Source organism: Thunnus thynnus, chromosome 2, assembly GCF_963924715.1.
Source record: "Thunnus thynnus chromosome 2, fThuThy2.1, whole genome shotgun sequence".
Classification (NCBI taxonomy): Eukaryota; Metazoa; Chordata; class Actinopteri; order Scombriformes; family Scombridae; genus Thunnus; species Thunnus thynnus.
This window is the reverse complement of record NC_089518.1, coordinates 40,575,583-40,601,567: the sequence shown is the minus strand read 5'-3', so window position 1 is coordinate 40,601,567 and position 25,985 is coordinate 40,575,583. Positions and strand designations below refer to the sequence as shown.

Here is a 25,985-nt window from a genome sequence, read left to right as displayed (position 1 = left end):
CTTCATTACAGCATGTTCATTACATGTTAATTACAGCATGTTAATTACTACATGTTCATTACATGTTTATTACATGTTAATTACTACATGTTTATTACATGTTTATTACATGTTAATTACTACATGTTCATTACATGTTAATTACTACATGTTCATTACATGTTAATTACAGCATGTTAATTACTACATGTTCATTACATGTTTATTACTACATGTTAATTACTACATGTTCATTACATGTTTATTTCAGCATGTTTATTACTACATGTTAATTACTACATGTTCATTACATGTTAATTACTACATGTTCATTACATGTTTATTTCAGCATGTTTATTACTACATGTTCATTACTACATATTACTACATGTTCATTACTACATGTTCATTACTACATGCTAATTACTACATGTTCATTACATGTTTATTACTAAATGTTAATTACTACATGTTCATTACTACATGCTAATTACTACATGTTCATTACATGTTTATTACTACATGTTAATTACTACATGTTCATTACATGTTAATTACTACATGTTCATTACTACATGTTAATTACTACATGTTCATTACATGTTTATTACTACATGTTAATTACTACATGTTCATTACATGTTTATTACTACATGTTAATTACTACATGTTCATTACATGTTAATTACTACATGTTCATTACTACATGTTAATTACATGTTTATTACTACATGTTAATTACTACATGTTCATTACATGCTAATTACTACATGTTCATTACATGTTTATTACTAAATGTTAATTACTACATGTTCATTACTACATGCTAATTACTACATGTTCATTACATGTTTATTACTACATGTTAATTACTACATGTTCATTACATGTTAATTACTACATGTTCATTACTACATGTTCATTACATGTTAATTACTACATGTTCATTACATGTTTATTACTACATGTTCATTACATGTTTATTACAGCATGTTTATTACTACATGTTCATTACATGTTTATTACTACATGTTAATTACTACATGTTCATTACATGTTAATTACTACATGTTAATTACTACATGTTCATTACATGTTAATTACTACATGTTCATTACTACATGTTAATTACTACATGTTCATTACATGTTTATTACTACATGTTAATTACTACATGTTCATTACATGTTAATTACTACATGTTCATTACATGTTTATTACTACATGTTCATTACATGTTTATTACAGCATGTTTATTACTACATGTTCATTACTACATGTTCATTACATGTTTATTACTACATGTTCATTACTACATGTTCATTACATGTTAATTACATGTTAATTACTACATGTTCATTACATGTTGATTACTACATGTTCATTACATGTTTATTACTACATGTTAATTACCACATGTTCATTACATGTAATTACTACATGTTCATTACATGTTTATTACTACATGTTCATTACATGTTCATTACATGTTTATTACTACATGTTCATTATTACATGTTCATTACATGTTAATTACCACATGTTCATCACATGTTTATTACTACATGTTAATTACCACATGTTCATTACATGTTCATTACTACATGTTCATTACATGTTTATTACTACATGTTAATTACCACATGTTCATTACATGTTAATTACTACATGTTCATTACATGTTTATTACTACATGTTCATTACATGTTCATTACATGTTTATTACTACATGTTCATTATTACATGTTCATTACATGTTAATTACTACATGTTCATCACATGTTTATTACTACATGTTCATTACATGTTCATTACATGTTTATTACTACATGTTCATTATTACATGTTCATTACATGTTTATTACTACATGTTCATTACTACATGTTCATCACGTTTATTACTACATGTTCATTACATGTTCATTACATGTTTATTACTACATGTTCATTATTACATGTTCATTACATGTTAATTACTACATGTTCATCACATGTTTATTACTACATGTTCATTACATGTTCATTACATGTTTATTACTACATGTTCATTATTACATGTTCATTACATGTTTATTACTACATGTTCATTACTACATGTTCATCACATGTTTATTACTACATGTTCATTACATGTTCATTACATGTTTATTACTACATGTTCATTATTACATGTTCATTACATGTTTATTACTACATGTTAATTACTACATGTTCATTACATGTTTATTACTACATGCTCATTACATGTTCATTACTACATGTTCATTACATGTTTATTACAACATGTTCATTACATGTTCATTATTACATGTTCATTACATGTTCATTACATGTTTATTACTACATGTTCATTACATGTTCATTACTACATGTTCATTACATGTTTATTACTACATGTTCATTACATGTTCATTACATGTTTATTACTACATGTTCATTACATGTTTATTACTACATGTTCATTACATGTTCATTACTACATGTTCATTACATGTTTATTACTACATGTTCATTACATGTTCATTATTACATGTTCATTACATGTTAATTACTACATGTTCATTACATGTTTATTACTACATGTTCATTACATGTTTATTACTACATGTTTATTACTACGTGCTCATTACATGTTCATTACATGTTTATTACTACATGTTCATTATTACATGTTCATTACATGTTAATTACTACATGTTCATTACATGTTTATTACTACATGTTCATTACATGTTTATTACTACATGTTCATTACATGTTCATTACATGTTTATTACTACATGCTCATTACATGTTTATTACTACATGTTCATTACATGTTCATTACATGTTCATTACATGTTTATTACTACATGCTCATTACATGTTTATTACTACATGTTCATTATTACATGTTCATTACATGTTAATTACTACATGTTCATTACATTTTTATTACTACATGTTCATTACATGTTTATTACTACATGTTCATTACATGTTCATTACATGTTTATTACTACATGCTCATTACATGTTTGTTACTACATGTTCATTACATGTTCATTACATGTTTATTACTACATGTTCATTACATGTTTATTACTACATGTTCATTACATGTTCATTACATGTTTATTACTACATGTTCATTACATGTTTATTACTACATGCTCATTACATGTTCATTACATGTTTATTACTACATGCTCATTACATGTTCATTACATGTTTATTATTACGTTATTACTACACGTTCATTACATGTTCATTACATGTTTATTACTACATGCTCATTACATGTTCATTACATGTTTATTACTACATGTTTATTACTACACGTTCATTACATGTTCATTACATGTTCATTACTACATACTCATTACATGTTCATTACGTGTTTATTATTACATGTTTATTACTACACGTTCATTACATGTTCATTACGTTTATTACTACATGCTCATTACATGTTTATTACTACATGCTCATTACATGTTCATTACATGTTTATTATTACACGTTCATTACATGTTCATTACATGTTTATTACTACATGTTCATTACATGTTTATTACTACATGCTCATTACATGTTCATTACATGTTTATTACTACATGTTCATTACATGTTTATTACTACATGCTCATTACATGTTCATTACATGTTTATTACTACATGTTCATTACATGTTCATTACATGTTTATTACTACATGTTCATTACATGTTTATTATTACATGTTCATTACATCTTTATTACTACATGCTCATTACATGTTCATTACATGTTTATTATTACATGTTTATTACTACACGTTCATTACATGTTCATTACATGTTTATTACATGTTTATTACTACATGCTCATTACATGTTCATTACATGTTTATTATTACATGTTCATTACATCTTTATTACTACATGCTCATTACATGTTCATTACATGTTTATTATTACATGTTTATTACTACACGTTCATTACATGTTCATTATATGTTTATTACATGTTTATTACTACATGCTCATTACATGTTCATTACATGTTTATGACTACATGCTCATTACATGTTCATCACATGTTTATTATTACATGTTTATTACTACACGTTCATTACATGTTCATTACTACATGTACTACATGCACCTGTCTGTCTCTTTTAGCGCCTGTCTGTCTCTCTGAGCACCTGTCTGTCTCTCTGGGCACCTGTCTGTCTCTCTGAGCACCTGTCTGTCTCTCTGGGCACCTGTCTGTCTCTCTGAGTGCCTGCCTGTCTCTGAGCTCCTGTCTGTCTCTCTGGGCACCTGTCTGTCTCTCTGAGCACCTGTCTGTCTCTCTGGGCACCTGTCTGTCTCTCTGAGTGCCTGCCTGTCTCTGAGCTCCTGTCTGTCTCTCTGGGCACCTGTCTGTCTCTCTGGGCACCTGTCTGTCTCTCTGAGTGCCTGCCTGTCTCTGAGCTCCTGTCTGTCTCTCTGGGCACCTGTCTGTCTCTCTGGGCACCTGTCTGTCTCTCCGAGCTCCTGTCTGTCTCTCTGAACGCCTGTCTGTCTCTCTGAACGCCTGTCTGTCTCTCTGAGTGCCTGCATGTCTCTCCGAGCTCCTGTCTGTCTCTCTGGGCACCTGTCTGTCTCTCTGAGTGCCTGTCTGTCTCTCTGAGTGCCTGTCTGTCTCTCTGAGCTCCTGTCTGTCTCTCTGAGAACCTGCCTGTCTCTCCGGGCTCCTGTCTGTCTCTCTGAACGCCTGTCTGTCTCTCTGCAGGATGTTTGAGGACCTGATAGAAGCCTTCTGTGGTCTGGAGCCTCAGACGTCTCCAGGGGGGGCGGCAGGTCGGAGGGGGCGTGGCCTGGAGGACGATGAGGGGGCGGGGTCCAGTCTGAGTGTGGGACAGTTTGTCCTCTGTCATTGGTCAGATGGACTCTACTACCTGGGCAAGATACAGAGGGTAACACACACACACACACACACACATACGTGTCATCTCTGCACAGCATCATCAGTCATCACACAAATCACCTGGTGAACGGTGTCCTCTGATTGGTGGATGTAAACCTCTGTGCTGTGATTGGTGGACAGGTGAGCCCTCCGAGGCAGAGCTGCTTTGTCACATTTGAGGACAACTCCAAGTTCTGGGTCCTCTGGAAGGACATCCAACATGGTGAGAGACAGACAGGTTATTATACTGTCTCACCTCCCTCTACCTGTCTCTCTTTCTCCACCTGTTGATCACAATCTTTCGTCCAATCATGTTGCAGCTGGAGTGCCGGGGGAGGAACCTCGCTGCTCTGTGTGCCGGGAGGTGGAGCCAAACTCTGACAGCCAATCAAACCAAAACAACCAGATCCTCATCTGTGGGAAGTGTGGCATCGGTGAGTGAGACAGGCTGCTGCCACCACTGACTGACTGACTGACTGACTGACTGACTAATTAACTGACTGACTGACTGACTGACTGACTGACTAATTAACTGACTGACTGATTGACTAACTGACTGACTGACTGACTAATTAACTGACTGACTGACTGACTAATTAACTGACTGACTGACTGACTGATTGACTGACTGACTGACTGACTGACTAATTAACTGACTGACTGACTGACTAATTAACTGACTGACTGACTGACTGACTAACTGACTGATTGACTAATTAACTGACTGACTGACTGACTGACTGACTAATTAACTGACTGACTGACTGACTGACTGACTAAATAACTGACTGACTGACTGACTGACTGACTGACTGACTGACTGACTGACTGACTGACTGACTAACTGACTGACTGACTGACTGACTAACTGACTGATTGACTAACTGACTGACTGACTGACTGACTAATTAACTGACTAACTGACTGACTGACTAATTAACTGACTGACTGACTAATTAACTGACTGACTGACTGACTAATTAACTGACTGACTGACTGACGAATTAACTGACTGACTGACTGACTGACTAATTAACTGACTAACTGACTGACTGACTGACTGACTGACTGACTGACTCACTGACTGACTGACTGACTAATTAACTGACTAACTCACTGACTGACTGACTGACTGACTGACTAATTAACTGACTAACTCACTGACTGACTGACTGACTAATTAACTGATTAACTGACTGACTGACTAATTAACTGACTGACTGACTAATTAACTGTCTAATTAACTGACTAACTAACTGACTGACTGACTGACTGACTAATTAACTGACTAACTCACTGACTGACTGACTGACTGACTAATTAACTGACTAACTCACTGACTGACTGACTAATTAACTGACTAACTCACTGACTGACTGACTGACTGACTGACTAATTAACTGATTAACTGACTGACTGACTAATTAACTGACTGACTGACTGACTGACTGACTAATTAACTTTCTAATTAACTGACTAACTAACTGACTGACTGACTGACTGACTGACTAATTAACTGACTAACTCACTGACTGACTGACTGACTGACTAATTAACTGACTAACTCACTGACTGACTGACTGACTAATTAACTGACTAACTCACTGACTGACTGACTGACTGACTGACTGACTAATTAACTGACTAATTAACTGACTGACTTATTAACTGACTGACTAATTAACTCACTGACTGACTGACTAATTAACTGACTAACTCACTGACTAACTGACTGACTGACTGACTAATTAACTGATTAACTGACTGACTGACTAATTAACTCACTGACTAATTAACTGACTGACTGACTGACTGACTGACTAATTAACTGTCTAATTAACTGACTAACTAACTGACTAACTAACTGACTGACTGACTGACTAATTAACTGACTAACTCACTGACTGACTGACTGACTGACTGACTGACTGACTAATTAACTGACTAATTAACTGACTGACTAATTAACTCACTGACTGACTGACTGACTGACTGACTAATTAACTGACTGACTGACTGACTAACTGTCTAATTAACTGACTAACTAACTGACTGACTGACTGACTGACTAATTAACTGACTAACTCACTGACTGACTGACTGACTGACTAATTAACTGACTAACTCACTGACTGACTGACTGACTGACTGACTGACTAATTAACTGACTAATTAACTGACTGACTAATTAACTCACTGACTAATTAACTCACTGACTGACTGACTGACTGACTGACTAATTAACTGACTAACTCACTGACTAACTGACTGACTGACTGACTAATTAACTGATTAACTGACTGACTGACTAATTAACTCACTGACTAATTAACTGACTGACTGACTGACTGACTAATTAACTGTCTAATTAACTGACTAACTCACTGACTGACTGACTAACTAACTGACTAACTAACTCACTGACTGACTGACTGACTGACTAATTAACTGACTAACTCACTGACTGACTAATTAACTGACTAACTCACTGACTGACTGACTGACTGACTAATTAACTGACTAATTAACTGACTAATTAACTGATTAACTGACTGACTGACTAATTAACTGATTGAATGAATGACTGACTGACTGACTGACCGACTGATTAAGTAACTTTGCAGGCTGCAGTTGTTTTCATCCTCCTTTAACTCCTTTAGTGACTAAAGTGAAACATTTGCCAAATGAAAAGCAGCCCAGCTGTTAATGACGTCATAGACATCATGTGCCAACAGTCAAAATACAAAATAAACATTAAAGATTAATGACGAGTAGATTAAGATTGTAATATTGTAATACTGTAACATTGTAATATTGTAACATTATAATATTGTAATACTGTAATATTGTAACATTGTAACATTGTTCTGAATGTTTTGTGTGTGTGTGTCTGTCAGGGTTCCATCAGCAGTGCCACGTTCCTCCTGTAGAGGGCAGCAGCGTCCTGAGTCCCTGGTTCTGCCGCCGCTGCGTCTTCGCTCTGGCTGTCAGGGTAACGGCAGTACTACAGTAGTAGTAGTAGTAGTATTACCAGTACTACAGTAGCAGTACCAGCACTACAGTAGCAGTACCAGCACTACAGTAGTAGTAGCAGTACCAGCACTACATTAGTAGCAGTACCAGTACTACAGTAGTAGTAGCAGTATTACCAGTACTACAGTAGCAGTACCAGCACTACAGTAGCAGTACCAGTACTAAAGTAGTAGTAGCAGTACCAGCACTACATTAGTAGCAGTACCAGTACTACAGTAGTAGTAGTAGCAACAGTACCAGTACTACAGTAGTAGTAGCAGTACCAGCACTACATTAGTAGCAGTACCAGTACTACAGTAGTAGTAGCAGCAGTAGTAGTAGTAGCAACAGTACCAGTACTACAGTAGTAGTAGTAACAGTACTACGGTTGTAGTAACAGTACTACAGTAGTAGTAGTAACAGTACTACAGTTGTAGTAACAGTACTACAGTAGTAGTAGTAACAGTACTACAGTTGGAGGAACAGTACTACAGTTGTAGTAGCAGTACTACAGTAGTAGTAGAAAGAGTACTACAGTAGTAGCAGCAGTACTACAGTTGTAGTAGCAGTACTGAAGTTGTAGTAGTAGTACTGCAGTTGTAATAGCAGTACTACAGTTGTAGTAGCAGTACTACAGTTGTAGTAACAGTACTACAGTTATAGTAGCAGTACTACAGTTGTAGTAGTAGTAGTACTACAGTTATAGTAGTAGTACTACAGTTGTAGTAACAGCTACAGTTGTAGTAGTAACAGTACTACAGTTGTAGTAGTAGTAGTACTACAGTTATAGTAGTAGTACTACAGTTGTAGTAGAAAGAGTACTACAGTTGTAGTAGCAGTACTACAGTAGTAATAACAGTACTACAGTAGTAGTAGTAGTAGTAGTAAGAATACTACAGTAGTAGTACCAGTACTACAGTTATAGTAACAGTACTACAGTTGTAGTAGCAGTACTACAGTAGTAATAACAGTACTACAGTAGTAGTAGTAAGAATACTACAGTAGTAGTACCAGTACTACAGTTATAGTAACAGTACTACAGTTATAGTAACAGTACTAGAGTGGTAGTAGCAGTACTACGGTTGTAGTAACAGTACTACAGTAGTAGTAGTAACAGTATTGCAGTTGTAGTAACAGTACTAAAGTAGTAGTGGTAACAGTACTACAGTTGTAGTAGTAAGAGTACAACAGTTGTAGGAACAGTACTACAGTTGTAGTAGCAGTACTACAGTAGTAGTAGAAAGAGTACTACAGTAGTAGTAGTAACAGTATTGCAGTTGTAGTAACAGTACTAAAGTAGTAGTGGTAACAGTACTACAGTTGTAGTAGTAAGAGTACAACAGTTGTAGGAACAGTACTACAATTGTAGTAGCAGTACTACAGTTGTAGTAGTAGCAGTACTACAGTTGTAGTAGTAGCAGTACTACAGTTGTAGTAACAGTACTACAGTTGTAGTGACAGTACTACAGTTGTAGTAACAGTACTACAGTTGTAGTGACAGTACTACAGTTGTAGTAGTAGCAGTACTACAGTTGTAGTAGTAGCAGTACTACAGTTATAGTAACAGTACTACAGTTATAGTAACAGTACTAGAGTGGTAGTAGCAGTACTACGGTTGTAGTAACAGTACTACAGTAGTAGTAGTAACAGTATTGCAGTTGTAGTAACAGTACTAAAGTAGTAGTGGTAACAGTACTACAGTTGTAGTAGTAAGAGTACAACAGTTGTAGGAACAGTACTACAGTTGTAGTAGCAGTACTACAGTAGTAGTAGAAAGAGTACTACAGTAGTAGTAGTAACAGTATTGCAGTTGTAGTAACAGTACTAAAGTAGTAGTGGTAACAGTACTACAGTTGTAGTAGTAAGAGTACAACAGTTGTAGGAACAGTACTACAATTGTAGTAGCAGTACTACAGTTGTAGTAGTAGCAGTACTACAGTTGTAGTAGTAGCAGTACTACAGTTGTAGTAACAGTACTACAGTTGTAGTGACAGTACTACAGTTGTAGTAACAGTACTACAGTTGTAGTGACAGTACTACAGTTGTAGTAACATTATTACAGTTGTAGTAGTAGCAGTACTACAGTTGTAGTGACAGTACTACAGTTGTAGTAGTAGCAGTACTACAGTTGTAGTAGTAGCAGTACTACAGTTATAGTAACAGTACTACAGTTATAGTAACAGTACTAGAGTGGTAGTAGCAGTACTACGGTTGTAGTAACAGTACTACAGTAGTAGTAGTAACAGTATTGCAGTTGTAGTAACAGTACTAAAGTAGTAGTGGTAACAGTACTACAGTTGTAGTAGTAAGAGTACAACAGTTGTAGGAACAGTACTACAGTTGTAGTAGCAGTACTACAGTAGTAGTAGAAAGAGTACTACAGTAGTAGTAGTAACAGTATTGCAGTTGTAGTAACAGTACTAAAGTAGTAGTGGTAACAGTACTACAGTTGTAGTAACAATACTAGAGTGGTAGTAGCAGTACTACGGTTGTAGTAACAGTACTACAGTAGTAGTAGTAACAGTATTGCAGTTGTAGTAACAGTACTAAAGTAGTAGTGGTAACAGTACTACAGTTGTAGTAGTAAGAGTACAACAGTTGTAGGAACAGTACTACAATTGTAGTAGCAGTACTACAGTTGTAGTAGTAGCAGTACTACAGTTGTAGTAGTAGCAGTACTACAGTTGTAGTAACAGTACTGAAGTTGTAGTAGCAGTACTGCAGTTGAAGTAACAGTACTACAGGTGTAGTATCAGTACTACAGTTGTAGTAGTAGCAGTACTACAGTTGTAGTAGTAGCAGTACTACAGTTGTAGTAACAGTACTACAGTTGTAGTGACAGTACTACAGTTGTAGTATCAGTACTACAGTTGTAGTAACATTATTACAGTTGTAGTAGTAGCAGTACTACAGTTGTAGTAACAGTACTACAGTTGTAGTGACAGTACTACAGTTGTAGTAACAGTACTACAGTTGTAGTGACAGTACTACAGTTGTAGTAACAGTACTGAAGTTGTAGTAACAGTACTACAGTTGTAGTGACAGTACTACAGTTGTAGTGACAGTACTACAGTTGTAGTAACAGTACTACAGTTGTAGTGACAGTACTACAGTAGTAGTATCAGTACTACAGTTGTTGTAGTAGTACTACAGTTGTAGTAACAGAGCTACAGTTGTAGTAGTAGCAGTACTACAGTAGTAGTATCAGTACTACAGTTGTTGTAGCAGTACTACAGTTGAAGTAACAGTACTACATTCGTAGTAACAGTACTGAAGTTGTAGTAACAGTACTACAGTAGTAGTATCAGTACTACAGTTGTTGTAGTAGTACTACAGTTGTAGTAACAGAGCTACAGTTGTAGTAGTAGCAGTACTACAGTTGTAGTAGTAACAGTACTACAGTTGTTGTAGTAGCAGTACTACAGTTGTAGTAGTAACAGTACTACAGTTGTTGTAGTAGCAGTACTACAGTTGTTGTAGTAGCAGTACTACAGTTGTAGTAGCAGTACTGCAGTTGTAGTAACAGTACTGAAGTTGTAGTAACAGTACTACAGCAGTAGTAACAGTACTACAGCTGTAGTAACAGTACTACAGCAGTAGTAGCAGTACTACAGCAGTAGTAACAGTACTACAGTTGTAGTAGTAACAGTACTACAGTAGTAGTAACAGTACTACAGCAATAGTAACAGTACTACAGTAGTAGTAACAGTACTACAGCTGTAGTAGCAGTACTACAGTTGTAGTAGTAGCAGTACTACAGTTGTAGTAACAGTACTACAGTTGTAGTGACAGTACTACAGTTGTAGTATCAGTACTACAGTTGTAGTAACATTATTACAGTTGTAGTAGTAGCAGTACTACAGTTGTAGTAACAGTACTGAAGTTGTAGTAGCAGTACTGCAGTTGTAGTAACAGTACTACAGTTGTAGTAACAGTACTACAGTTGTAGTAACAGTACTGCAGTTGTAATAGCAGTACTACAGTTGTAGTAGCAGTACTACAGTTGAAGTAACAGTACTACATTCGTAGTAACAGTACTGAAGTTGTAGTAACAGTACTACAGTAGTAGTAACAGTACTGCAGTTGTAATAGCAGTACTACAGTTGTAGTAGCAGTACTACAGTTGTAGTAGTAGCAGTACTACAGTAGTAGTATCAGTACTACAGTTGTTGTAGTAGTACTACAGTTGTAGTAACAGAGCTACAGTTGTAGTAGTAGCAGTACTACAGTAGTAGTATCAGTACTACAGTTGTTGTAGTAGTACTACAGTTGTAGTAACAGAGCTACAGTTGTAGTAGTAGCAGTACTACAGTAGTAGTATCAGTACTACAGTTGTTGTAGTAGTACTACAGTTGTAGTAACAGCTACAGTTGTAGTAGTAGCAGTACTACAGTAGTAGTATCAGTACTACAGTTGTAGTAACAGAGCTACAGTTGTAGTAGTAGCAGTACTACAGTTGTAGTAACAGTACTACAGCAGTAGTAACAGTACTACAGTTGTAGTAGCAGTACTACAGTAGTAGTATCAGTACTACAGTTGTTGTAGTAGTACTACAGTTGTAGTAACAGAGCTACAGCTGTAGTAACAGTACTACAGTAGTTGTAGTAACAGTACTACAGCAGTAGTAACAGTACTACAGCTGTAGTAACAGTACTACAGCTGTAGTAACAGTACTGTCTCCTCTCCACAGAAAGGGGGCGCTCTGAAGAAGGGTCCAATCAGCAGAGCTCTGTCGGCCATGAAGCAGGTGTTGCCGTATCACCTGGACGCTCTGGACTGGGACTCTCAGCACCGGACCAATCAGCAGCAGTGTTACTGCTACTGCGGAGGCCCTGGAGAGTAAGACCGACCAATCAGAGACACACACACTGTGGCTCACTGTTACATCACACCTGTAAAGAAACAGTGATGCTCTACAAACCACATCTGTGTTTCTAGATGCTACTGCTGATCTGTGTGTTGTGTTTCTAGGTGGTACTGCTGATCTGTGTGTTGTGTTTCTAGGTGGTACCTGCTGATCTGTGTGTTGTGTTTCTAGATGCTACTGCTGATCTGTGTGTTGTGTTTCTAGATGCTACTGCTGATCTGTGTGTTGTGTTTCTAGATGCTACCTGCTGATCTGTGTGTTGTGTTTCTAGATGCTACCTGCTGATCTGTGTGTTGTGTTTCTAGATGCTACTGCTGATCTGTGTGTTGTGTTTCTAGATGCTACTGCTGATCTGTGTGTTGTGTTTCTAGGTGGTACCTGCTGATCTGTGTGTTGTGTTTCTAGATGGTACTGCTGATCTGTGTGTTGTGTTTCTAGGTGGTACCTGCTGATCTGTGTGTTGTGTTTCTAGGTGGTACCTGCTGATCTGTGTGTTGTGTTTCTAGGTGGTACCTGCTGATCTGTGTGTTGTGTTTCTAGGTGCTACCTGCTGATCTGTGTGTTGTGTTTCTAGATGTTACTGCTGATCTGTGTGTTGTGTTTCTAGATGCTACCTGCTGATCTGTGTGTTGTGTTTCTAGGTGGTACCTGCTGATCTGTGTGTTGTGTTTCTAGATGGTACCTGCTGATCTGTGTGTTGTGTTTCTAGATGCTACCTGCTGATCTGTGTGTTGTGTTTCTAGATGGTACCTGCTGATCTGTGTGTTGTGTTTCTAGATGGTACCTGCTGATCTGTGTGTTGTGTTTCTAGGTGCTACCTGCTGATCTGTGTGTTGTGTTTCTAGATGGTACCTGCTGATCTGTGTGTTGTGTTTCTAGGTGGTACCTGCTGATCTGTGTGTTGTGTTTCTAGGTGGTACCTGCTGATCTGTGTGTTGTGTTTCTAGGTGGTACCTGCTGATCTGTGTGTTGTGTTTCTAGGTGGTACCTGCTGATCTGTGTGTTGTGTTTCTAGGTGCTACCTGCTGATCTGTGTGTTGTGTTTCTAGATGGTACCTGCTGATCTGTGTGTTGTGTTTCTAGATGGTACCTGCTGATCTGTGTGTTGTGTTTCTAGGTGCTACCTGCTGATCTGTGTGTTGTGTTTCTAGATGCTACCTGCTGATCTGTGTGTTGTGTTTCTAGGTGGTACCTGCTGATCTGTGTGTTGTGTTTCTAGATGTTACTGCTGATCTGTGTGTTGTGTTTCTAGGTGGTACCTGCTGATCTGTGTGTTGTGTTTCTAGGTGGTACCTGAAGATGCTGCAGTGTTTCAGGTGTCAGCAGTGGTTCCATGAAGCGTGCACTCAGTCTCTGCAGGAGTCCATGATGTTTGGAGACAGGTAACTCACCTGTGTGCTGCTCTCAGTTTCCTCGTTAAGACCCTCGTTAGGTCGGTGCTGATGTTCCGTGTTCCCCGCAGGTTCTACCTCTTCCTGTGCTCGGTGTGTAATAAAGGGTCTGAGTATGTCCGCCGGCTGTCCCTGAGGTGGGTCGATGTGGTTCACCTGGTTCTCTACAACCTGTCCGTCAGCAGCAAGAAGAAATACTTCGAGCTGGACGAGATCCTGGCCTTCGTCTCCGCTAACTGGGACCATCTGCAGCTCGGAAAGGTACCAGAACCGAACCAGGACCGGACTGGACCGGACTGTCCTAGAAAGCCAAATCACAGCATGACTGAAATGAAACTTTGAAATGTCCGTGACAGATTGTCTAAGTTCAGTGTTTTCTATCTTAACTACAAATCCAACCAAAAACCTGAGCGCAGTTTGTGTAGTGACTGCGCTCTAACTGGGAACACTGGGATCTTATTTCATGCTCTCCTGATTTCTTTAACAGCCTGTAACATATTTAATATCACTCCCATAATCCCTCACAATCCTAGGAAGAAGAATGCCGGCGCTCGTGTGAAACACAAATATCCCGAATATGGAAAGAAAGACATTAAACAAGATATGAGAAACTAGTGTTATAATTATATCATTATTATATAATTATATCATATATAATAATTATATCATTATATAATAATAATATCATTATTATATAATGATATAATTATTATATAATTATAATGATGTAATAACGAGTCAGGCCGGCTGACTCGCTGCCTGAAGGCTTCAGTGTTTGTACACAATAGATCCTCTCACAGTATAATAATCTTAATGCCGAGGCATGATGGTTGTTTTCCTCACTGGGAATCTGATTGTGGTAAAAATAAATCCAAATAGTTGGACATAATTTTTGAACAGTCAAAAATGTGGAATCTATTTTTCTCAGTTTGCTGCTCAGCGTAGTTACCACCTGTCTGTCTCTCTCTCAGCTGTCTAACACGCCTCCAGCAGAGAGGGGGCAGCACCTGCTGGACGCTCTCAACAAATACAAGAGCAAGTAAGAAGCATAGCCAGTATAAATACTGCAGTATCTGTGTATTCTGTGTATTTATACTGAGTGTGTGTGTGTGTTCAGGTTTCTGTGTGGGAAGGAGATAAAGAAGAGGAAGTGCATCTTCCGTCTGAGGACTCGAGTCCCTCCAAACCCCCCCACCAAGCTCTTTCCTGAGCGCGCTCAGAACGATGGAGGGCGGGGTCTGAAGAAGGGCGTGGCCAGGAACAGGTAATACTCTCCATTCACCTGGTTACATGTTTGTAAACCAGGTAGCTGATGCACTTTCCTCTCCGGTCACGACTAATGTTGCAGCGCCTGAAGGCTGCATCAGCTCACCTGTGTTGTTGACATTATACCACCAACCAGTTTCTCTATAATACTCTGATGATTCCACCGTACTATCCCTGCTGTTGACTGGTTTATTATCGACAAGACAGGAAATTATTATTGACCTTCCATATTGTCAGCTGCCTCCTTTTACAATCCACAGTGTAGACATTAGTCTAGTGTCGTCCTGCGTGTTATCATGGACTCCTCAGGAGATACAGCAGCACACTTACTTTCTTCATAGACTCAGATCTTTTGGTGTCAGTAGCAGATGTTCCTGTTTGATATTCAGAGAGTCATGCTGTACTGTAGTACGACCGCGCAGCAGCCCATCTGTCAAACTAAAAACTAAACTATACATTAAATCCGGGGTTGTGTGAATATTATTGTCCATCCTGTGGGCCACTACTTTCAGTTAGCTCACAACAAGAACATGCTTAGACTTGCTAGCAGTGTCTCTTCTGACTCCTTGCAACAGAAAATACCAACTTCTGCCAAACACAGCAGGCTGAAGAATTCTTTTATAATAATAATGAAATTCTTTTATTTTTTATCAGTCTATCTTGTTGTTAAACCAGCATCAGAGTGCTGCTGACTGAGATCTGCATCCAGATGTGATTTGTATGATGTAATGACTGTTTGAAGTCTTATGCACGTCGATGAAAAGTGTCGTATGTGTAACTGTGTGTTTAATCTGTGTATAAATCTCCTAAAGCGAACTATAAAAGTTATATAACCAGGAGCTGTTCCCGTTTGTAGTTCTAAAACAGCTGTTCCCGTTTGTAGTTCTAAAACAGCTGTTCCCGTTTGTAGTCCTAAAACAGCTGTTCCCGTTTGTAGTCCTAAAACAGCTGTTCCCGTTTGTAGTCCTAAAACAGCTGTTCCCGTTTGTAGTCCTAAAACAGCTGTTCCCGTTTGTAGTTCTAAAACAGCTGTTCCCGTTTGTAGTCCTAAAACAGCTGTTCCTGTTTGTAGTTCTAAAACAGCTGTTCCTGTTTGTAGTTCTAAAACAGCTGTTCCTGTTTGTAGTCCTAAAACAGCTGTTCCCGTTTGTAGTCCTAAAACAGCTGTTCCTGTTTGTAGTTCTAAAACAGCTGTTCCTGTTTGTAGTTCTAAAACAGCTGTTCCCGTTTGTAGTCCTAAAACAGCTGTTCCCGTTTGTAGTTCTAAAACAGCTGTTCCCGTTTGTAGTCCTAAAACAGCTGTTCCCGTTTGTAGTCCTAAAACAGCTGTTCCCGTTGGTAGTTCTAAAACAGCTGTTCCCGTTTGTAGTCCTAAAACAGCTGTTCCCGTTGGTAGTTCTAAAACAGCTGTTCCCGTTTGTAGTCCTAAAACAGCTGTTCCCGTTTGTAGTCCTAAAACAGCTGTTCCCGTTTGTAGTCCTAAAACAGCTGTTCCCGTTTGTAGTTCTAAAACAGCTGTTCCCGTTTGTAGTTCTAAAACAGCTGTTCCCGTTTGTAGTTCTAAAACAGCTGTTCCCGTTTGTAGTCCTAAAACAGCTGTTCCCGTTTGTAGTCCTAAAACAGCTGTTCCCGTTTTTAGTCCTAAAACAGCTGTTCCCGTTTGTAGTTCTAAAACAGCTGTTCCCGTTTGTAGTTCTAAAACAGCTGTTTTAGAACTACAAACAGCTGTTCCCGTTTGTAGTTCTAAAACAGCTGTTCCTATTTGTAGTTCTAAAACAGCTGTTCCCGTCTGTAGTCATAAAACAGCTGTTCCCGTTTGTAGTTCTAAAACAGCTGTTCCTGTTTGTAGTTCTAAAACAGCTGTTCCCGTCTGTAGTCATAAAACAGCTGTTCCCGTTTGTAGTCCTAAAACAGCTGTTCCCGTTTGTAGTTCTAAAACAGCTGTTCCTGTTTGTAGTTCTAAAACAGCTGTTCCTGTTTGTAGTTCTAAAACAGCTGTTCCCGTCTGTAGTCATAAAACAGCTGTTCCCGTTTGTAGTCCTAAAACAGCTGTTCCCGTTTGTAGTTCTAAAACAGCTGTTCCTGTTTGTAGTCCTAAAACAGCTGTTCCCGTTTGTAGTCCTAAAACAGCTGTTCCCGTTTGTAGTCCTAAAACAGCTGTTCCCGTTTGTAGTCCTAAAACAGCTGTTCCCGTTTGTAGTCCTAAAACAGCTGTTCCCGTTTGTAGTCCTAAAACAGCTGTTCCCGTTTGTAGTTCTAAAACAGCTGTTCCCGTTTGTAGTCCTAAAACAGCTGTTCCCGTTTGTAGTTCTAAAACAGCTGTTCCCGTTTGTAGTTCTAAAACAGCTGTTCCCGTTTGTAGTTCTAAAACAGCTGTTCCCGTTTGTAGTTCTAAAACAGGAGCTGGAAAGTTTGGTGGCGAATGTTTCTTCTGTCATGGCGATGATCCCGAGGTAACAGTTGCATATGATACAAATAATCCACCTGGAATGTGTGTTTGCTTGTCTATGATTGGCCAACGCAGCGTGACGTCGGATTACGTTTCAGCAAACGTTGATTCCGGTTCATCTTCTCTCCGGACGGCCGCTGCGTTTTTACACGATTACGGTGTGAATGCAGCTTGTTTTCCTGTTCAGCTGACCAATCAGCTGCCAGCTTTCTCTGAAATTAAAAACTTCGACCCCTCTGTGTGTGTGTGTGTGTGTGTGTGTGTGTGTGTGTGTGTGTGTGTGTGTGTGTGTGTGTGTGTGTGTAGTGCTTCAGCAGAGAGGAGGAAGAGGAAGTCCAAGTGGCTGCTAGAAGATGCGATTCCTAACGTAAGAATTAACGATGTTTTCAGTTTCATAAACGTCTCATCAGGCTGCAGAGGATTAATCAATACTGTGTGTTTACATGTGTGTATATACGTGTGTGTGTGTGTGTGTGTGTATGCGTGTGTGTGTGTGTGTGTGTGTGTGTGTGTGTATGCGTGTGTGTGTGTATATGCGTGTGTGTGTGTGTATGTGTGTGTGTGTGTGTGTGTATACGTGTGTGTGTGTGTGTGTATGTGTGTGTGTGTATACGTGTGTGTGTGTGTATACGTGTGTGTGTTTGTGTGTGTGTGTGTGTATATGCGTGTGTGTGTGTGTGTGTGTGTGTGTACGTGTGTGTGTGTGTGTGTGTGTATATGCGTGTGTGTGTGTGTGTGTGTGTAGAACGAGCTGTCCTGCAGTTGGACGTCTAACCATCACATGGCGAACATCTTTGACTTCACTCTGGACGAACTGCAGAGTCTGAAGAGGTGAGAAAGATCAATACACTGATAATCAATTAGCATGGATATTATCATTTGACTGACCTCCTCTCTCCTCCTCCTCCTCCTCTCTCCTCCTCCTCATCAGTAGTTCCAGTAGAACAGTCAGTATTGATCAGGACTCCACTGATGCGTCGACTTCAGGTTCTGCTTCGACCAGCGCCTCCTATCACTTCAGGTAACAGCTCCCTAACTGCTCCTCCACCTGTCAGTCATCAGGTCTAGTCTGAGGAGGTGAGGATATGAGGAGGTGAAGAGGTGAGGAGGCGAGGAGTTGAGGAGACGAGGGGATGAGGAGGTGAGGATATGAGGAGGTGAAGAGATGAGGAGGCGAGGAGATGAGGATATAAGGGGATGAGGTGAGGATGTAAGGAGATGAGGAGGTGGAAGAGGTGAGGAGTTGAGGAGGCGGGGAGATGAGAATATAAGGAGGTGAGGACGTAAGGAGGTGAGGTGAGGAGATGAGGACGTAAGGAGATGAGGTGAGGAGGTAATTGTTCTTGTTGTTTCTATCAGCTGCTGCTTCAGTAATAGTAGTATAGTATAGTAGTGTAGTAGTATAGTAGTATAGTGTAATAGTATAGTGTAGTGGTATAGTATAGTGGTATAGTATAGTAGTGTAGTAGTATAGTAGTATAGTGGTATAGTATAGTAGTGTAGTAGTATAGTAGTATAGTGGTATAGTATAGTGTAGTGGTATAGTATAGTAGTATAGTATAGTGGTATAGTATAGTCGTATAGTGGTATAGTATAGTAGTATAGTATAGTAGTATAGTGGTATAGTATAGTGGTATAGTATAGTGGTATAGTATAGTAGTGTAGTAGTATAGTAGTATAGTGGTATAGTATAGTGGTATAGTATAGTAGTGTAGTAGTATAGTAGTATAGTGGTATAGTATAGTGTAGTGGTATAGTATAGTAGTATAGTATAGTGGTATAGTATAGTCGTATAGTGGTATAGTATAGTAGTATAGTGGTATAGTATAGTAGTATAGTGGTATAGTATAGTAGTATAGTGGTATAGTATAGTAGTATAGTAGTATAGTGGTATAGTATAGTAGTATAGTGGTATAGTATAGTGATATAGTATAGTAGTATAGTATAGTAGTATAGTGGTATAGTATAGTAGTATAGTATAGTGGTATAGTATAGTAGTATAGTGGTATAGTATAGTAGTATAGTATAGTAGTATAGTGGTATAGTATAGTAGTATAGTATAGTAGTATAGTGGTATAGTATAGTGATATAGTATAGTAGTATAGTATAGTAGTATAGTGGTATAGTATAGTAGTATAGTATAGTGGTATAGTATAGTAGTATAGTGGTATAGTATAGTAGTATAGTATAGTAGTATAGTGGTATAGTATAGTAGTATAGTATAGTAGTATAGTGGTATAGTATAGTAGTATAGTATAGTGGCATAGTATAGTGGCATAGTATAGTGGTATAGTAGTATAATGGTATAGTATAGTAGTATAGTAGTATAGTGGTATAGTATAGTAGTATAGTATAGTGGCATAGTATAGTATAGTGGTATAGTATAGTGGTATAGTATAGTAGTATAGTAGTGTAGTATAGTATAGTGGCATAGTATAGTAGTAAAGTAGTATAGTATAGTAGTATAGTAGTGTAGTATAGTTGTATAGTATAGTGGTATAGTATAGTGGCATAGTATAGTAGTATAGTATAGTAGTGTAGTATAGTTGTATAGTATAGTGGGATAGTATAGCGGTATAGTATAGTGGTATAGTATAGTGGCATAGTATAGTAGTATAGTGGTGTAGTATAGTAGTGTAGTATAGTAGTATAGTATAGTGGCATAGTATAGTAGTATAGTATAGTAGTGTAGTATAGCGGTATAGTATAGCGGTATAGTATAGTGGTATAGTATAGTGGTATAGTATAGTGGCATAGTATAGTAGTATAGTATAGTAGTATAGTAGGATAGTATAGTGGGATAGTATAGCGGTATAGTATAGTAGTATAGTATAGTAGTATTATATAGTAATATAGTATAGTAGTATAGTATAGTAGTATTGTGGTATAGTAGTATAGTATAGTAGTATTGTGGTATAGTAGTATAGTATAGTAGTATTGTATAGTAATATAATATAGTAGTATAGTATAGTAGTATTGTGGTATAGTATAGTAGTATAGTATAATAATATAGTATAGTAGTATAGTATAGTAGTATTATATAGTAATATAGTATAGTAGTATAGTATAGTATAGTAGTATTGTGGTATAGTAGTATAGTATAGTAGTATAGTATAGTAATATAGTATAGTAGTATAGTATAGTAGTATTGTGGTATAGTTGTATAGTATAGTAGTATAGTATAGTAGTATTGTGGTATAGTAGTATAGTATAGTAGTATTGTATAGTAATATAGTATAGTAGTATAGTATAGTATAATAGTATTGTGGTATAGTAGTATAGTATAGTAGTATTGTGGTATAGTAGTATAGTATAGTAATATAGTATAGTAGTATAGTATAGTAGTATTGTGGTATAGTTGTATAGTATAGTAGTATAGTATAGTAGTATTGTGGTATAGTAGTATAGTATAGTAGTATTGTATAGTAATATAGTATAGTAGTATAGTATAGTAGTATTGTGGTATAGTAGTATAGTATAGTAGTATTGTATAGTGATATAGTATAGTAGTATAGTATAGTAGTATTGTGGTATAGTATAGTAGTATTGTATAGTAATATAGTATAGTAGTATAGTATAGTAGTATTGTATAGTAATATATTATAGTAGTATAGTATAGTAGTATTGTGGTATAGTATAGTAGTATAGTATAGTAGTATTGTGGTATAGTATAGTAGTATTGTATAGTAATATAGTATAGTAGTATAGTATAGTAGTATAGTGTATTATAGTATTGATAAAACTATAATAATAATACATATAATGAATGAATAAAAGGACAAATGCAGACTGAAACCAGTTTCCTCAGTAAATCACTTGCTGACTGTTTTTACAGTAAATCACTTGCTGACTGTTTTTACAGTAAATCACCTGCTGACTGTTTTTATAGTAAATCACCTGCTGACTGTTTTTACAGTAAATCACCTGCTGACTGTTTTTACAGTAAATCACCTGACTGTTTTTACAGTAAATCACCTGCTGACTGTTTTTACAGTAAATCACTTGCTGACTGTTTTTACAGTAAATCACCTGACTGTTTTTATAGTAAATCACTTGCTGACTGTTTTTACAGTAAATCACTTGCTGACTGTTTTTACAGTAAATCACCTGCTGACTGTTTTTACAGTAAATCACTTGCTGACTGTTTTTACAGTAAATCACCTGCTGACTGTTTTTACAGTAAATCACTTGCTGACTGTTTTTATAGTAAATCACCTGCTGACTGTTTTTACAGTAAATCACTTGCTGACTGTTTTTACAGTAAATCACTTGCTGACTGTTTTTATAGTAAATCACTTGCTGACTGTTTTTACAGTAAATCACCTGACTGTTTTTATAGTAAATCACCTGCTGACTGTTTTTATAGTAAATCACTTGCTGACTGTTTTACAGTAAATCACTTGCTGACTGTTTTTATAGTAAATCACCTGTTGACTGTTTTTACAGTAAATCACTTGCTGACTGTTTTTACAGTAAATCACTTGCTGACTGTTTTACAGTAAATCACTTGCTGACTGTTTTTATAGTAAATCACCTGTTGACTGTTTTTACAGTAAATCACTTGCTGACTGTTTTTACAGTAAATCACTTGCTGACTGTTTTTATAGTAAATCACCTGCTGACTGTTTTTACAGTAAATCACCTGCTGACTGTTTTTACAGTAAATCACTTGCTGACTGTTTTTATAGTAAATCACTTGCTGACTGTTTTTACAGTAAATCACTTGCTGACTGTTTTTACAGTAAATCACCTGCTGACTGTTTTTATAGTAAATCACCTGCTGACTGTTTTTATAGTAAATCACCTGCTGACTGTTTTTACAGTAAATCACTTGCTGACTGTTTTTATAGTAAATCACTTGCTGACTGTTTTTATAGTAAATCACTTGCTGACTGTTTTTATAGTAAATCACCTGCTGACTGTTTTTATAGTAAATCACCTGCTGACTGTTTTTACAGTAAATCACTTGCTGACTGTTTTTACAGTAAATCACTTGCTGACTGTTTTTATAGTAAATCACTTGCTGACTGTTTTTACAGTAAATCACTTGCTGACTGTTTTTATAGTAAATCACTTGCTGACTGTTTTTACAGTAAATCACCTGACTGTTTTTATAGTAAATCACCTGCTGACTGTTTTTACAGTAAATCACTTGCTGACTGTTTTTACAGTAAATCACTTGCTGACTGTTTTTATTTATTCGTGCGGTTCCGCTCGCTCTCCTTGCTCGACCACCGCCGCGCTGTCTCTCTCTCTCTTTTTCGGCTGCAGAGGAAGCCGTTTTGGTCGCCGGGTCCTCGTGCGACGCGCCTCATAACGCTCGTTCAGGCCTTTAGACGCCACGTTCACCATCATCACTACACCACACGAGGGACTGATGTTCATCCTCCACAAGAGTTCAGAGACTAGAATCAATGCTCCTTGTTATTGATCCTACAGTCTCTGAACCCTTCTGGAGGGATCAAGAGACCCACAACATAACAGAGCCCCCAGACCTCCTCACCGTTACGGGTCCAGCATTCAGACCTGGACCCGGTTTTCCTTTAGTCTGTCACCCGTCTGTATGCGTCCTAGAGAGGCTGTTTACATCTTTTCAATCATAAAATCACCAAAATATGTGAGTTAACCGAAGTTTCTCAGATGAAAGAAACGTGAACGGGGTCACGATTTGATATGTTGATCAAATATAACACCGAGGTTTGTAAGATCAGACTGTACAGCTGGAGAAACCCAGCAGACCCAGACCCAGCAGCACACCGAGCAACGATCTGAACCTCAGTCTCATCTGCATTTAGCCGAAACATCCAGTTCTTCATCCAGTCAGACAAACAGGTTTAAAAGAGACACACAGTCGAATGTCATCAGCATAACAGGGAGGAGAGACGCCTTTGAATCTGCTTGTAATATGACTCAAGGGACCCGAGACAGAACCCTGAGGCACACCACAGCAGTCTGTAGTGACACCAGTCCAGGACTCTCCCAGTCCAGGACTCTCCCAGAGACACCAACACACTGTCTACTGCTGGAGGTCACGTCACTGTTATTTATATAGCGAGAAGTTATCTCAGGGCTGCACATGGACCAGGTCTAGACCCACACCCATCATTCCCTGATGACCTGCTGATGTCAGCAACTAACAGTTTCCAGTGAGGGACGTGGAGGTTTATTAAGAGCTGGATCAGGTGTCTCGTTAGAGGAGACGTCTGTGGATCTGTTGACAGTTACTATTACAGGTTTTTTATCCATGAAGGTTTTATATTTGTGAAACATTACTGCACATATACATCCATGTCTAACCCTGACCTCTGACCTCTGTCCTCAGGAGGAGGGTGGGCAGCAGGAAGAGGAAGTTGCCTAGCAACAGCTACAGCCAGTGGGCCAATCGCAGTGAGGCAGGGGAGGAGCCTACTGGGATCCTGGAGGACCAAGAATCATCAGACGCTCATCTGACATCAGACCCCTCCCACTTCCTGTCAGACCCCTCCCAGCTCCCCTCTGACTCCTCCCACCTGCACTCCTCCATTTCCTCGTATTTCGGCGTGTCAGGCCGGCTGACCAATGGGGAGAGGTACCAGGTGCTGGCTCGGCGAGTCACGGCTCAGGGGACGGTCCAGTACCTGCTGGAGTGGGAGGGGACAACGCCTTATTAGGACGTCACATGATGTGAAGCTTTGATTCTTCTTCCTCTGTCCTCACACAGCGTTGCCCAGTAAACCGGCCGCTGATTGGTCCAGACGACCCCGTTACCCGACCCGTTACGTTTCCATGACAACAGCTGTGTTCATGTTGTCGTTTAAATGTTTACAGCCGAACACGTTTTTATTTTATTTTAACTTCTCCTTCCTAAACATGAAGCTGACACCAAAACTCATCCGCCGTGTTTCAACCTTTCCAGCTGTCAGTTGCCTAGCAACATTTTTTTTTCTTTTTATTGCGTCATTTAGTCCCAAACATCACGCACCGAATCTGACCTCACCAATCTCCAACCTGTTAGTGCTGACAGGGAGGGGTGTCGCACCTGAGCCCCCCGCCGTCCCGCGGGCTAACCCGTGGGCCGTCCTGCAGGCTAACCCGTGGGCTAACCCGTGGGCCGTGCCGCGGGCTAACCCGTGGGCCGTCCCGCGGGCTAACCCGTGGGCCGTCCTGCAGGCTAACCCGTGGGCTAACCCGTGGGCCGTCCTGCAGGCTAACCCGTGGGCTAACCCGTGGGCCGTGCCGCGGGCTAACCCGTGGGCCGTCCTGCAGGCTAACCCGTGGGCTAACCCGTGGGCCGTGCCGCGGGCTAACCCGTGGGCTAACCCGTGGGCCGTGCCGCGGGCTAACCCGTGGGCTAACCCGTGGGCCGTGCCGCGGGCTAACCCGTGGGCTAACCCGCCGGCCGTCCCGCGGGCTAACCCGTGGGCCGTCCTGCAGGCTAACCCGTGGGCTAACCCGTGGGCCGTGCCGCGGGCTAACCCGTGGGCTAACCCGCCGGCCGTCCCGCGGGCTAACCCGTGGGCCGTCCCGCGGGCTAACCCTAACCCGTGGGCTAACCCGTGGGCTAACCCGTGGGCCGTCCCGCGGGCTAACCCTAACCCGCGGGCTAACCCGTGGGCTAACCCGCCGGCCGTGCAGCGGGCTAACCCGTGGGCCGTCCTGCAGGCTAACCCGTGGGCTAACCCGTGGGCCGTCCCGCGGGCTAACCCGCCGGCCGTGCTGCAGGTAGGGTCAGGGTCCCCTCAGGTGAGTTTAGAGGAAGCAGGAATCAAAGCTAATGACTCTGTAAAAACAGTATTTAGAAAGAAAATGTTTAAATACAACCAAAGAACACACACGGTAGTGTTGTATGATGTAGTATTATGGTCTGTATGTCAGTAGAAGTGTCTTTTCTGTCAAAACAAACATTTCTTCTTCTCCTCTGACATGTAAGACAGTCAGACCCCCCCTCCCCCCTCCCGGCTGTCAGACAGCACGCTGCTTCACCTTTACCTCCACCTGGACTCACCTGAGTCTTCTCTTTCCTCATTAAACACCCTCCACCTGTAGTCTGTTCACTGACACCTTCACCTGTCAGAGAACTGCTGCTCTCATCTCTCCCCCAGTGACGTCACAACCACAGCTGCAGGAACATT

General features: G+C 39.1%; 1 protein-coding gene across 2 annotated transcripts in view; it reads left to right on the top strand.

Annotated features, from left to right (window-relative positions):
- phf19 (PHD finger protein 19) overlaps nucleotides 1-25,065 on the top strand; it is a 26,024-nt gene extending 959 nt beyond the window's left edge. The window contains exons 2-14 of one of the 2 annotated variants that reach the window (XM_067575128.1): nucleotides 4,716-4,899; nucleotides 5,031-5,112; nucleotides 5,210-5,323; nucleotides 7,787-7,881; nucleotides 12,592-12,740; nucleotides 14,055-14,150; nucleotides 14,231-14,420; nucleotides 15,131-15,198; nucleotides 15,277-15,423; nucleotides 18,181-18,241; nucleotides 18,620-18,705; nucleotides 18,809-18,895; nucleotides 24,197-25,065. In XM_067575128.1, coding sequence (XP_067431229.1) covers nucleotides 4,717-4,899; nucleotides 5,031-5,112; nucleotides 5,210-5,323; nucleotides 7,787-7,881; nucleotides 12,592-12,740; nucleotides 14,055-14,150; nucleotides 14,231-14,420; nucleotides 15,131-15,198; nucleotides 15,277-15,423; nucleotides 18,181-18,241; nucleotides 18,620-18,705; nucleotides 18,809-18,895; nucleotides 24,197-24,524 — 1,686 coding nt within the window. In that variant the 5' untranslated portion in view covers nucleotide 4,716 and the 3' untranslated portion in view covers nucleotides 24,525-25,065. Of the gene's footprint in view, nucleotides 1-4,715; nucleotides 4,900-5,030; nucleotides 5,113-5,209; nucleotides 5,324-7,786; nucleotides 7,882-12,591; nucleotides 12,741-14,054; nucleotides 14,151-14,230; nucleotides 14,421-15,130; nucleotides 15,199-15,276; nucleotides 15,424-18,180; nucleotides 18,242-18,619; nucleotides 18,706-18,805; nucleotides 18,896-24,196 lie in introns of both variants that reach the window. The other variant, XM_067575118.1, reaches the window with a different exon arrangement.
- Nucleotides 25,066-25,985: the final 920 nt, after the last annotated feature.